The following is a 13182-nucleotide window of genomic DNA, read 5'->3' as shown; positions in this document are numbered from 1 at the left end:
CGCCCCCGCTATAACGCGCTTTTGTCCCGCTTTCTTCCAGGGGCTGCCGGCGCTGCTCCTTCCAAACCTCCAAACCCCTCCCTGTGCTTCCCCCCGGGAGCCCTGCCGCCCTCTCCTTGCCTCTGGGTAACTGCAGCGTGGTGGGACTCCTTCCCGAGCATCCCCGAGCCGGCGCGCCCTCCCGTGGATTTGCCCGTGCAAGAGCGAGACCTGAAGCCGGCGCGCAAGGGAGATGTTGGACGTGTTTCTTCCCGAGGTGGCAAGTGGGAGCTGGTGGTTCCCCCGAGGCTCTCCCAGCATCACTGTGGATCCCCCCTCCAGGGTTCCGGGGATGTGCCATCATCCCTGCGACACCGCAGTCACGCTGTCACCCCCGCCACTGCAGCATCACCGCGGGGGCTTCACCTCTGGGACATCACTGACTCTTGTTCTTTCATGTGCCAAAAGCCCCTGCTGGAGCCCGTGCAGACGCACTGCAGCTGCCCAGGTGTGGCTGGGAAGGAGAAGGGGTTTGCCCCTAAGGTGCCAGGATCAGCAGCCTGCAGCAGGTCGTGCTGTCACCTCGGGTGCCCACGCTGGGCACCACCAAAGCTCCTGCCCCAGCTCTGCCATGGGCCACTCATGCCGTGGGTCAGGATCCCCCTTCCTCCAGCAGCCAAGCCCCCCATTGCCATCTTATTAAAAAATGGATAAACCTCATTATCCTCAAAAACCTCACTGGAGCAGTTCTTTGGGTTTTATGGCACCGTGAAAACCCACTGCCCCACTGGGTGACCTGTGCGTGCTGCAAATATGTTCCTCAGAAGATACAAGAGAATTCAGCCCAGTCCATGTCAATATGTTTTCAATTGTTGCTTTTGGAGGTGCCTCAAGTCCATTTTGTCTTTGTTTTCTCACCCACAGCATTTGTTTCCTTTTCAGAACATTTATATTTTATTAACACATTCCACACAGCTTACATGTCATTGCACGGTGGGATCATGCCTGGCAAATATTTATCTTGCTTCAGTGACAACTTTTAAACAACCTTCCCGAGGTTTCAATGATACAGATAATCCATCCTGCAATTCTGCCCACCCATGGCACCCTCCTGCAGCTGTGGCAGGGCTTGCCCAGGGAATGGGGTGAATTCTCTGTGGCTGGAATTTGCAAATGCCTCAAACACTCAAATAAAGCAGATTATCCCTGTGTTGTGAACAGATTTTATCAGAGCATCTGTGCACAGATACCCCCATAAACACACATACACAGCCTATAAGTGCACACACGTAGCCTTGGGTTCGTTATTCTGGCAAACATGATGGTTTTCTCTCATGCTGACTAAAACCTTCTCCAGAGCTTTCAAAATATGAAAGAAAATATTTTTGCTTTATTTTCCCCTTTATTTTATTTATTCAAATTTTATCTTCCCTGTGATTTCACTTATTCTTTTCTCTTTTAAAGAAATAAACAGTTGACATAGCCCTTGGAAACTAACTAGAGCCATTTACAATATTTATGGTATCACCCAGTATTTTTATTGGAATATGGAATCACCCCAGAGAACTGCTCTGACTGGTAAATGGTTTCATTATGTAACTTTGTGCTCCTGGTGACAAGCATTTACAAACTCTCCTTTCACAAACAATGTAATTAAGTTAAAAAATTGCAGCTCAGCAAACAAAGCTAATGGGGATCAAGACAGGTCTCGTGGGCTGTCCTACAGATTCCTTGGCATCATGTTCAGCCCTGGAAGCAGCTCTCCCAGCTTATTTAGGGATGGAGCCTGCCATCCTCTGAGCTGGACACATGGAAAAAGGGATGAGTTTGATTTGTTGCAGGGTGCCATGCTGGAGACATCCCTAAAATGTACAAGGGAACAAGATTTCTGGTGGGATCAGCATTGCCAGGGAACCCCCTGGGTTAGGACATCCTAACAGAAAACACCTGCAGCCTGGCATCAGGAGGAGAAACCTCTCTGGGATGTAAATGAACGTGCAATAAATGCAGGTTCCTGTGAGCTGGCTCCATCCAGGCCACTTCTGCCAGCTCAGGGACCATCATTTCCATCAAGAACTGAATTGAGTTTGGTCAATTTGGTCCCCTGAGCCCCTTCCTAAGGGTCAACCATAATAGAAGAAAATACTCTTGAGAGTGTGGTGAGGATTCTTTCTCCTGTTGTATTTGTATTTCAATTTGTGATTTTACAGCCTCTTTCAGCTGCTGCAGCTCAGAGGTAGAAGGTAACATTTCCAGCAATCACGGGCAGGTGATGGTGCCAAACACAGGCTGCGGTTCCCGAGGCAGAGCTCTCAGGAGCACATTCCTGTGGCTCAGCCCTGGGATGGATGTGTCAGCCCTGGGGATGATGTTTCAGCCCTGGGGATGGATATCTGAGCCCTGGGGAGGAGCTGTGCGCCTGCCAGGCAGGAACGCGCCCCGCAAGCCCGGCAGCCAGCAGCGAGATAAGGATCGAGATAAGGATCGGAGGGGAAAAGGCACTGCCAAGAGACACGGAGGGCAAAGGAGGAGGAGGAGGAAGGCATTTCAGAGGGAAGCAAGGACAGAACGTGCCTGCAGGCATGAAGCAGTGGTGGATCCAACCCCCCCAGGGCGTTCTCAGGTGGAGCTTAGGGACAAAGGTGCTGGGGAAAAAAAAAACAAAACAAACCCCAAAAAACCACCACCACCAACAACAACCAACAACAACAACAACAACAAAAAACCCAAAACAAAACAACAAAAAAACCAAAACAGTTTTTTTATTGAAAGAGTCATAAAGTTCTGGAATGGTCTGCCTGTGGAGGTGGTGGAGTCACCATCCCTGTATGTGTTTAAAAAAAGACTGGATGTGGCACTGGGTGCCGTGGTTCAGTTCAGGTGTTGGGGCAGGGGTTGGACGTGATGATCTTGAAGGTCTCTTCCAACCTGGTCATTCTGTGAATTCTTTCAGCAGGCCCAGAACACCCACTGGCTACAGAAGGTGTGATAAGAAAGCTGTACTTTAAGGACCCCAAATAAAGATTTTTTTTTCCCCCCCAAATTATCCCTGCTGCACATCATAGCACATTTTCACCCTTTTCTCCTGAGGGCAATAACCCACAGCCTCCACAGTGTCCATGTGCAGCTGCATTTCTGTACACACTGATGTCATCTTTTTGTCCTCCTTTGGTAAACACACCATAAAGCTCTTCCTGTGCTCACCAAGACCTCACTTTCTTGTTCTCAGTGCTAATAGTATTTCTTGTCCTGCCGGAGACCAAGAAGCCTCCAGAAAATGTTCAGGTGGCAGAAAAATAAATGCTGAGTGACCATAGCGAAAAATATAATTTATTCCTTCTCACACTGAAATAATCTCAGAAGGAAGGAATTGTTCAGGCAAATTGGAGATCATGTAGCCAAGAGTGAGTTTGCCCTGAGGCTGATGAGGACTCCAGGTTCTCTCTGGCTTTTTGCCTGGCACAGTGGAGAGTAATGAATGAGAGACATCTCATCCAGTTCCTAACACAGCTCACCCAAAGTGCCTTGGCTTGAGCTCTGGGGGCCAGAGATCATGGGCAAGATCACTGCATGCCCTGCATCCCCAAATGTGGAACATTAGCCCAGACACAAACATATAGTGTTTGCTGTCTGCCATGAGCTGGTTCAGCTTTCAAGTGTCCACCCTGTTCTTAGCAGGTTTCTGTGGCTTTCCAGCCAAGCTACCTAAAAACATGAATAAACTGTCAATCGCTTGGGCACTTTCTGGAGGCTTCCTTGTCTAGAGAGCTGCACAAGAGCAGCTCTGCTGGCAGTGAGGAGATTTCTGTTCCTCCAGTGAGACAGGCTGGGGACAGAGCTGACATTCCAGCCACCAGAGCCACATCCTCATTTCTGGACTGTGAAAAATATTTATTTTATGATTGGCTTTTCGCAAATATTAAAATTAATATTATATGTGTTGTGTTAGAAAGTAATGCTGTATTAATTCTCTTAAGTAGCGTGTTAAATATAGTTTTAGGTTATAATGTTAAAAAATGTTAAAATGTTGAAAGAGAAACTATGCTATGTAGGATATTTTTTTTTAAAGAAAGGACTCGCACTGAGATAGCAGTCACAGGATACCTGAATCTTTCACAGAAAGAGAATTTATTGCTCCATTATCAGGAGAAATGAATTTCTTCCCACCTCGCTTGGGCAGGATTATGAGGAAGAAGTTGACACTGACCAGACAGAATCCTGTGTTTGAATGGAATTTATGCATCATGTATGAGGTGTATGAATATGCAGCAGGCTGTTGCTTTTAAGGGTTAATCCTCTGTTAACGTAGGTCCTTTTTCAGGCTTATGCTGCCCAGAAAAAGGTACCCGGACATCTCTAACTCTTTGTTTCTATTGTCTCATATTGCCCTAATCCAAATTGTCCACATTATTATTACTCTAACTGTATTACTATTTTTATAACATTTTATTAATATTAAAATTTTAAAATTTTAAAATTTTAAAAACAAGCGATTGGCGTTTTTTACAAGGCCCTAATCACCGCGCACCTCCGTGTCCCGGCCACCCCTCCGGGCTCTCCCATCCCCAGGGACCCGGCTCCGCTCCCGGCTCCGCTCCCGGCTCCGCTCCGGGGCGGTGCAGCGCCCCCGGGCCGGGACCCCCGCCCCCGAGAGGGGCGGGCAGGGCGCCTACAAGCCCCAGGCTGCCCGGCCGGGGGCAGGGCACAGCGACGTGGCTGCGGCCGCTCCGGCCCCGCTCCGCCCCGCGGCGCTCCGGGGCTCGGCCCCGCCATGGGTGAGTGCGGGACGGGATGGGACGGGGGGCGGCCGGGGAGGGACGGGAACGCGCTGCCCCGGGGAGACATTTCCAAAAGAAAAAAAAAAGTTTTCAACTTTTCCTAAAGGCTTGGGTGCATCCCCCGCCCCTTCCTTTCTTTCCGTGCTGTTTTTAGCGGTCCCGGCAGCGCGTACAGCGAGCGTCGGAGCCAAGGAATTTCCTGTGGTTCGTTCCCGGGGCTGTCCCGGGAGGGGAGCGGGTTCGGGAGCATGGAGGGAGCTGGGTTTGCTGTGCCGTGCCGATTGTTGGCCTCAGCATTGGTGTGAGCAGAGCCCGGGTCAGCCCCGTGCCAGCCCAGCCCCAGCCCGGCCGGACAGCCGGTCACTGCCCTGTCCTGCAGCACGGTCCTCACACCGCTTTGCTGGAGGGAGAAAATCGCCTGGCACAGCTGCTTGCTCCTCCAAACCTCGTGTGGAGATCGTGAGAGTCCTCAAATTCCCCAGCTACATCAGAATAGACGATACACTAACTGGATTTCAGTCAAAGTTCATAAGCCCCGAGTGCTTATTGAGTTAACAAGACATGCAGCAAAAGTTGATGAAATCAGCCATGGGACTGTCTGTGCCTAATAGAATTTGTGGCCTGAAGCTAATGGGATGGCCACTTGTGCCTTGTGTTCTCAGCAGATATTTTTTCTAATTGTCTGCATAACATGGACAAGGAGTGCTAAAAGCAGTGCAGATGGTCACACAGAGCATGGTGGGAAGGACTGGGATAGCTGGGATGGCATAAGTAGCACAAATGAGGGTTGGAGAATAAATAAAAATAATTGTATTTATATACAGCCATCACTGAGAAATAGCCTTTATTGATAACGGTAATTAAAGGCCAAGCAGAGACACTTCCCATTAAACACAGCTTATGACAGGAAAAAAGTCCTTCAGCAGGGTGAGAAAAGTTTCCACAGTCTGGTGGTTGTGCCCACATTTTTTCCATGTACAGGCTACCAAAAGTGTGAGTATTTCTAATTAAATGAAAGAATGCAGATAGCATTTCATGCTGCAATACAGCACAAACCCCAAAACTAATCCACTTCATGTATGCTTCAAAAGTGTGATTGGAGGTGAGGTCAGTGTCACTTCTGTCCCCAGAGGTCCCCACATCAGCTCTTGCTCCCGTGCAATCCCTGCTGGTGGAACATGGCTCATGGTTCATACATGGTCACCCCCTCATCCCCTACCCATGGTGAGAAGCATGTGCAACACCTTGGTTTTATAGGGTTGTTTGGGGTGGGTTAGTTTGAGTTGCTTTTGTTTCTGTTTTTGTCTTATTTTAGCTAAATTTGCGTATTTGGGAAACTGGCACACTCAGCCCTGTGGGAAGGGCAAGGTCAAAGAGTCACTTCTTGTGTTTGAGGGTGGCGACAGTAAACTTTTCAGCTCACAGTGATGTTTGTCCTGTGGGCCTGGACCAGCCTGAGGACACTGCAGTTGATTTGGAGATCGTGGGAGCTGTGGGCTGTGGAAGGAGAAATGAAGAAATCAGGGCCACCCCACAGAAGGTACAAGATTAACTAAAGGAGGAAATAGAGGAAAAATAAACTTTTGAGCAGGGCTTTTAACCACACGATATGAAGTAAGAATGCAAAACCTGCAGGGAGAGCTGGTCATACCATATGCACTGAAATGTGAAAATGATAATGCAGAACCAGAAAGCAGAAGCTGCATTTCCTGCCCAGAACACAATTTGTAGTTACAATCGAGATACCACAGAGGATCCTACTGTACAACTCCAGGCATTGCAAATCACTGTCCTGCACTTAAAAACAAGTCTTAACTCTGTTTAAAAGTCCTCATTTCAAAGTTCTGCACCCCAAATGAGTACCCCTGCAGTTAGTGGAAGTCTGATGGGTTGTGTGACTGTCTGCAAGTGCATCTATACATGTGACTTAGTGACCTATGGGGGAATTCCACATCATGACTTTGTTGATGGAAAACTGTGATTGTCCTGGGAGAGTTCTTCCAGCCTGTGCATGCTGACAGCTTGTTTTATAGCATCAGAAAACTGAACCTAGCACTGCTTGCTTGTTTTCCAGGTCGTGCACTGCTGGTCCTGCTCTTGTCCGGAACAGTGTCTCTCCTGGGTGGACTGATATTTGGATATGAGCTGGGGATAATCTCTGGAGCACTGCTGCAGCTGCAGGCAGACTTTCAGCTCAGCTGCTTCCAGCAAGAGGTTCTGGTGAGCGCCGTCCTCATCGGAGCCCTCCTCGCCTCCCTGGCTGGGGGCATCCTCATCGACCGCCATGGCCGCAGGAGAGCAATCCTGGTCAGCAACCTGGTGCTGCTGGTGGGCAGCCTCATCCTCACCCTGGCCAGGTCACTCACCGTGCTGGTCATTGGCAGAGTGACCGTGGGCTTTGCCATCTCTGTCTCATCCATGGCCTGCTGCATCTACGTCTCAGAAATGGTGGCTGCTCACCAGCGAGGCCTGCTGGTGTCTCTCTATGAGGCAGGGATCACCGTGGGCATCCTGCTGTCATATGCACTGAATTATGTCTTTGCAGACGTGGATGAGGGGTGGAGGTACATGTTTGGGCTGGCCATTGCCCCAGCAGCCATGCAGTTCCTCAGCATCCTCTTTCTCCCAGTGAACCCAGTTAAATTAAGCTCGTGGGACTCAGACTGCCAGAAGGGCCTCATCCCATTGCAGGACACAGAGGGCAGAGCAGCAGCCAAGCGGGAGCCCTATCAGGAGAAGCAGTACTCATTTCTTGATCTTTTTAGGACCAGAGATAACATGAGGAGGAGAACTCTGGTGGGCCTGGGGCTGGTGCTGTTCCAGCAGTTCACTGGGCAGCCCAATGTGCTGGGCTACGCCTCCAAAATCTTCCACTCAGTGGGGTTTCAGAGCAACTCCTCAGCCATCCTGGCCTCCGTTGGGCTGGGAGCCATCAAGGTGGTGGCCACGCTGGTGGCCATGGCCTTGGCAGACAGGGCAGGCAGGAGGGTGCTGCTCATGGCAGGCTGTGTGGTGATGGCCATGTCTGTCACCACCCTGGGCCTCACCAGCCGCATGGCTCCTCTGGCCATGGCCAGGGACTGCAGGGCAGCCACGGGTCCCAATGCATCCCAGAGCCTCAGCCAGCACCCCCTGACCCCACCTGTGCTCCCCCAGGCTGCTGTGTCACCTGTCCCAGCTGTGTCACCCATCCCACCAGCGTCAGGTGCTGCCAGAAGCCAGGCAGGCCCTGGTTTTGCTGCCACAAGGAGCCTCACAGAAGTTTTTGCCCGCATCCAAAGCAAAGAGGTTGTTCCTGATCCTTCCCTCACTCAGAAAAGGGACTTGGCAGGTCAGTCCAGGAAAGGAGCACTGGAAAGCACCAGCCCTCCCCTCAGTGCTGCTCCCTGGGAACAACATACGGCCTTAAATTGGATTACACTGCTGAGCATGATGGCTTTTGTGAGTGCCTTCTCAATTGGATTTGGGCCAAGTAAGTGTGGTGTTTATCCCTGCATTAACCCAGAGAATGAAACTAGGGCTGGTCTGCAAGCTGCCTGCCTGAACCATTCCTTGTGTATCTGCTGTGCTGAGCAGCTCACTGTCTGGGAACTGGAAATATGTCCCCTCCTGTCCCCTCAATCATTTTCTAGCACTGCAGCTTTTTCAGCTACTGCACTGGAGTAACTTTCTCTTCCATGCTATTCACTACCCTTGTAAAGCTGTTTTTTTCTCTGAAGTTCAATGGAAAATCAGAGCATCCTACAAACCCTACAAGCACTACATAAACTCCCTGTCACCCTGGTGAGGAGGAAAATACAGGGCTGAGGACAGAGGGACTGAAGGGCTTCTGCTGTGTGATTATGAGAGTCAGTGCAGAACTGGAAGTTGAACCTCTTTTGAAGTTTCTCAATACCAATTGGGGTTCTTTTATTCCATTTATTATTAGGTTTTTTTCATCAGATGAGATTAAAGATTAGTTCTTGCTTCCATGTAAGTTCTACTATTTTCTGGCATTTAAATGCCTTGATGTGAGAAAACAGCATTTAACTCAAGAAAAGAATGTTAGGTGAGCAAGTCTCATGGGTTTGATAGCCACCCTGCAAATTATTTCAAGCAAAATAACCCCAGGATGAGAGAGACTTAAAGATATGTATTGCTTTAACTCTGATTTTAGCCCAAATGCAATGTTGTCTGCCTAATTCCACCCTTTTCTCATTTCTTTATAAAGAGCATGACCTGACAGCAGGCCTCTCGGGTCTCTTCATCTCCTGTGCATGGAATGACCAGCTACCCTGCTTTCTCCTTTACTCCCTGGGCTTGTTTATTGCTATTTCATTCCTGCATGAAGCATTGAGCCCAGGAGGTTTGAAGGGTTCTGCTGTGATCAGCCTCTGAGATGGATGAATGTTTGACACCAGCAGCAGTGGGTGCTGGGTGAAGCCAGAGTTTAAACCCCCTGCTGGAATCCCCCTTGCCCATTTCCCAAACAAATTGCTTAATTCCACGCTGTCTTTGTGATCTCTCTGATCTGTGCAGTGACCTGGCTGGTCCTGAGTGAGATTTATCCTGCTGGGATAAGAGGAAGAGCCTTTGCCTTCTGTAACAGCTTTAACTGGGCTGCTAATTTACTGATCAGCCTCTCCTTCCTGGACCTTGTTGGTAAGTAGCCCCTTCCCTTCCCTCTGATTAGGGAAGGCCACCATAAGCCATTTGGAGATTTAAGTGGCATTTTGATCCGTGAGGACTTGAGGCTGAAATAGGTGTGACCCTTTGCTACTGAGAGCAGGAAAGCCAGGCACCAGCAGCTCTGCTCAGAGCCTCTCATTTATAAAAATCACCAATTGCCCACTGGGCTGCACTGTAGCACCACAGTTTGAGGAAACACAGAGCCTGCAGCTTCCACACAAGCAGCTTTACAGCCCTGCTCAGCAGGCACTGCTGGTCCTGCCCCTCAGCTGCCCTCTTCCCCCTGCTGCTGGCAAAGCCTGGCATGCACCAACCTTTCCCTTTGCCAGTTCTCAGTCCAAACCTTGTAGATAAGGAGTTCCTCAACCCTCTTGAAGGCTTCACAAAATAAGGTGCCCCTGTCAGGCACCAGTAACCACCTCACAGTAAGCAACCAGTTTCCTTTGTACCCCACAATGTGACTCCTACACTCACACACCTGAATCTCTGCAGATGCCATTGGATTCTCTTGGATGTTTCTCCTCTATGGGCTGATGGGAGTGATGGCTGTTGTGTTCATTTACCTTTTTGTGCCTGAAACAAAAGGACAGTCCCTGGAGGAGATAGAGCAGCAGCTCTCCAGGAAAAGGTAGGTGTGCTGCTGTCCCAGCAGGAGTGCTGCCTTTGGGGGCTGCCCACTGCCAGCCCCTGGCCTCTGTGGCATTGCTACTGAGGAAATAGAAAATGTCACGTTTGTGACAGGGCTGTGGGACAGGGTGGGAGAGCTGCAGTGCCTTCATCAGCAGCTCACTGCCCTGTGCTGCTGGAGGGCAGTAGTGACACTCAGGAAAAATGAGTTAAAAACCAGGACTCATGGTCCAGGAGAGGAGACCAGGACCACAACATGGGACAGGAAGGTCAGGACTGGGAGGAGGCAGGAGGGGAGGATAGTCCTGTCCTTTCACTTTAGAGTAATCCCAGGCTGATCCTTCTCCTCTGAGGCAGAGACATGCCCTGGAACATGGGTTCCCACCTGGTGATTTTCACACAAAGTTTGTAATGGACTAGGGAAGATCAAAATGTGGTTTTGGCATCATGGTTGTGATGGAGGTGGCAGGGCAGGCCCTGCTGGAGCAGGGGAGATGGTGCTGATGCCAAGGGGAGGGAGCACACAGCCCTGGGGCAGGAGGGGTGGCTGCTCTCAGCCCCTGCCCAGCTCCTGCTGCTGCAGCTGCTGCTCCTGACCTTCATCACTGCCCAGCAGGGTGTGGGAAGCAAATATGTTTAAGCAGAGACGTGGAAGGGGAGCCAGCTGCACACACGCACTGTACCAGAGAGTGGAGCACTCCAGCAGCACATGAAACCAGCCCACAGCGTCGAGTGTGAGGAGCTTCACCAGCAGAGGAGCAGGCTGGGCCACCAGGACACTTCTCTGGGCCTTGAACTGGTGACTCTGGTCAGTGACAATTCTCCCTGCAGTGCCCTGGATCTGGGAACACACCAACAGCATGTCCTTTGGGTCCTTGGAGAATCTCTGTTCCCAGGCAGGGAATACATCCTTCCTTTGATATATTTTAATTTTTAATAATTTGTGTCTCCTAGCATTTAAGAGATTCATGTTTTTATACACAGCAATTAAAGCACGGCTTTTGCTGACAATTTCTCCATCTCTGAGGCTCCTTTGTGAGCAGGGTGTGTTCTTTTCCAGGTCTCTGGAACACCGGGATGGGGCTGGGAGGGCTCCCCGCACTGCGCCGGCCCTGCCGCCAGTGGGCAGCCGGCACCACCCGCTCGGTCAGACCCGCAATGCCCAAAGTCAGAGCCCCACACCCCCGGAGCCCCTTCCCTGCCTCCCCGGGGCCTGGCGGGGCCGGGCAGGAGGGATTTGCCAGCGGGAATTGGGGGTGCTCTGCCTGGGGGTGAGCAGGGGACAAGGCAGAGATGAGGATGCTGGGGTGTCACAGGGACCTGGGGCAGAGCAGAGGATGGGAATGCTGGGGTGTCACGGAGGGACAAGGCAGGCAGAGGATGGGGATGTTGGGGTGTCAGGGGATCAGGGGCAGGGCAGAGGATGGGGATGCTGGGGTGTCAGGGCGACTCTCGGGGCCTTTCTGGGTCTCTGCAACCCCGAGATTGTTAAAAGTTTCTTTTCCCAGCCCGGTGCTTGAAGAATGAGTTGGAGTTCTTAATTTCTCAGTCTCAAGGTTGTTTATTGTATCATATCCATAAAAAATTTTCTCCTGCTCTGCCGAGGTCCGTCCAGCAGGGCAGTTCCAGGCACTCTGCCTGCCCCCTGGCAGTGTTATGTCTTTATACTAAAAACTACCTGTACAATGTTTACAATTACTTCCCAATACCTATCACCTATGTTAGACAGTGAGCTTCTACTCTAAACCAGTCCCAAAGTGCCAACATCACAGCAGAAGATGGAGGCCAAGAAGAAGAAGGAGAAAGGCTGGACACACCCAATTTCCACCATCTTGCCTCCTGAACCCCCATACCAAAACCCCTAAAATCTACTCTTCCACCCTGTGATAACTTCACTAATATTTTACTTATACTGTTGTGGCTTGCTGATCTTCATACGAGGTTGGTAATTTGCCCCACAGGTCATAATCAAACCCACAGGTGTTTTGGGCTCTGTGCCAGGGTCTCTGAGTCCCCTGGCAGGGGTCCTGGCCATCCTGGACAGCCAGAGGGATGTCCTGAGTTCCCACATTGGACCAGGGGCAGGGCAGAGGATGGGGATGCTGGGGTGTCACAGGGACAGGGCTGAGGATGGGGATGCTGGGGTGTCACAAGGACAGAGGCAGCAGGCAGGGCTGGCTGTGCTGAGAGAACACCCAAATTAGCTCTGGGGCCAGCAGATGGGGCTGAGGACAGTGCCAGGTGCTGGGGTGATGGTACAGAAAGCTGTGAGACAGCTCCTGGTAAGGGGGCTCAGTGAGGCCAGGGTAAATACAAAATGAGATTGGAGAAGTTAGTCAGCTCAGTGATCCATCAGGAAGGAATAAAAAGTGGGTTTGGGTACAATAAAGGGTCTCCAGGACCAAGCAGTGCAGGGAGGGCTGCTGCTGTGGGTTTGGTGGGGAGAGGTGCACAGGACCTGCTTCACAAGGTGTTTGTGGCAGAGCTGGTCTCTGCTAGTGACCACAAAACAACCTTTAATGCTGTAGTGGGAGAGTGCACACCAAATAAATCCAGCCTGGGGCTCTACAATTTCAAGAAAGGGAACTATGAAAAAAGAAGGTGATTAGTCAATAACAACAAACCAAAAAAGAAGCAGGCAGAAAGCAAGGAGCCTGCAAGCAGTCTGGAGGTGATTAAAAAATGCTCTGTTAAAGCCTAAGCAAAACATGTGCCACAACTCAAAAAAGAACTAAGAGGTCCTAAAAATCACCCTGTCTGACTCACTGCTAAGGTTAAGGAGGTATCACAGGGAGAAGGTCAGTGTTTGAAAAGTGAAAAGATTTCCCACAGGAAGAGAAAAGGAAAAGCCATAAAACATGGCAAGTAAAGAGCAGACAGAAAAGACAGCTAAAAAAGAGCATGAAGATTTTGCAAAGATCTTGCAAGTATCTTCTAAAAATCTTTATTTAACTATATCAAAAGGAAGAAACTGGCTGGGGAGCCATTGCTGAATACAAAGATGCACCTGGGTGCCAGGGAGGATGAGACATGATGAGACAGCTTGGGCACAACTGAGTGTTGTTCTGCACTGCTGCAGGAATTTGGAAGAACCTCATGGCCAGTAAATTAGAGGCACTGGATCAGTGTG

At 50.3% G+C, this 13182-nt stretch overlaps 1 protein-coding gene across 1 annotated transcript; it reads left to right on the top strand.

Annotated features, from left to right (window-relative positions):
• Positions 1 to 6612: 6612 nt before the first annotated feature.
• On the top strand, positions 6613 to 10977 carry SLC2A10 (solute carrier family 2 member 10). The gene is given in 5 exon segments (XM_058036574.1): positions 6613 to 6748; positions 6751 to 8229; positions 9276 to 9398; positions 9918 to 10053; positions 10669 to 10977. Coding segments are annotated over 5 exon segments (1971 nt in total). The 3' UTR covers positions 10766 to 10977.
• The last annotated feature ends 2205 nt before the right edge of the window (positions 10978 to 13182 follow it).

Source organism: Melospiza georgiana, chromosome 17, assembly GCF_028018845.1.
Source record: "Melospiza georgiana isolate bMelGeo1 chromosome 17, bMelGeo1.pri, whole genome shotgun sequence".
Lineage (NCBI taxonomy): Eukaryota > Metazoa > Chordata > Aves > Passeriformes > Passerellidae > Melospiza > Melospiza georgiana.
This window is presented reverse-complemented; position numbering and strand designations above follow the sequence as displayed.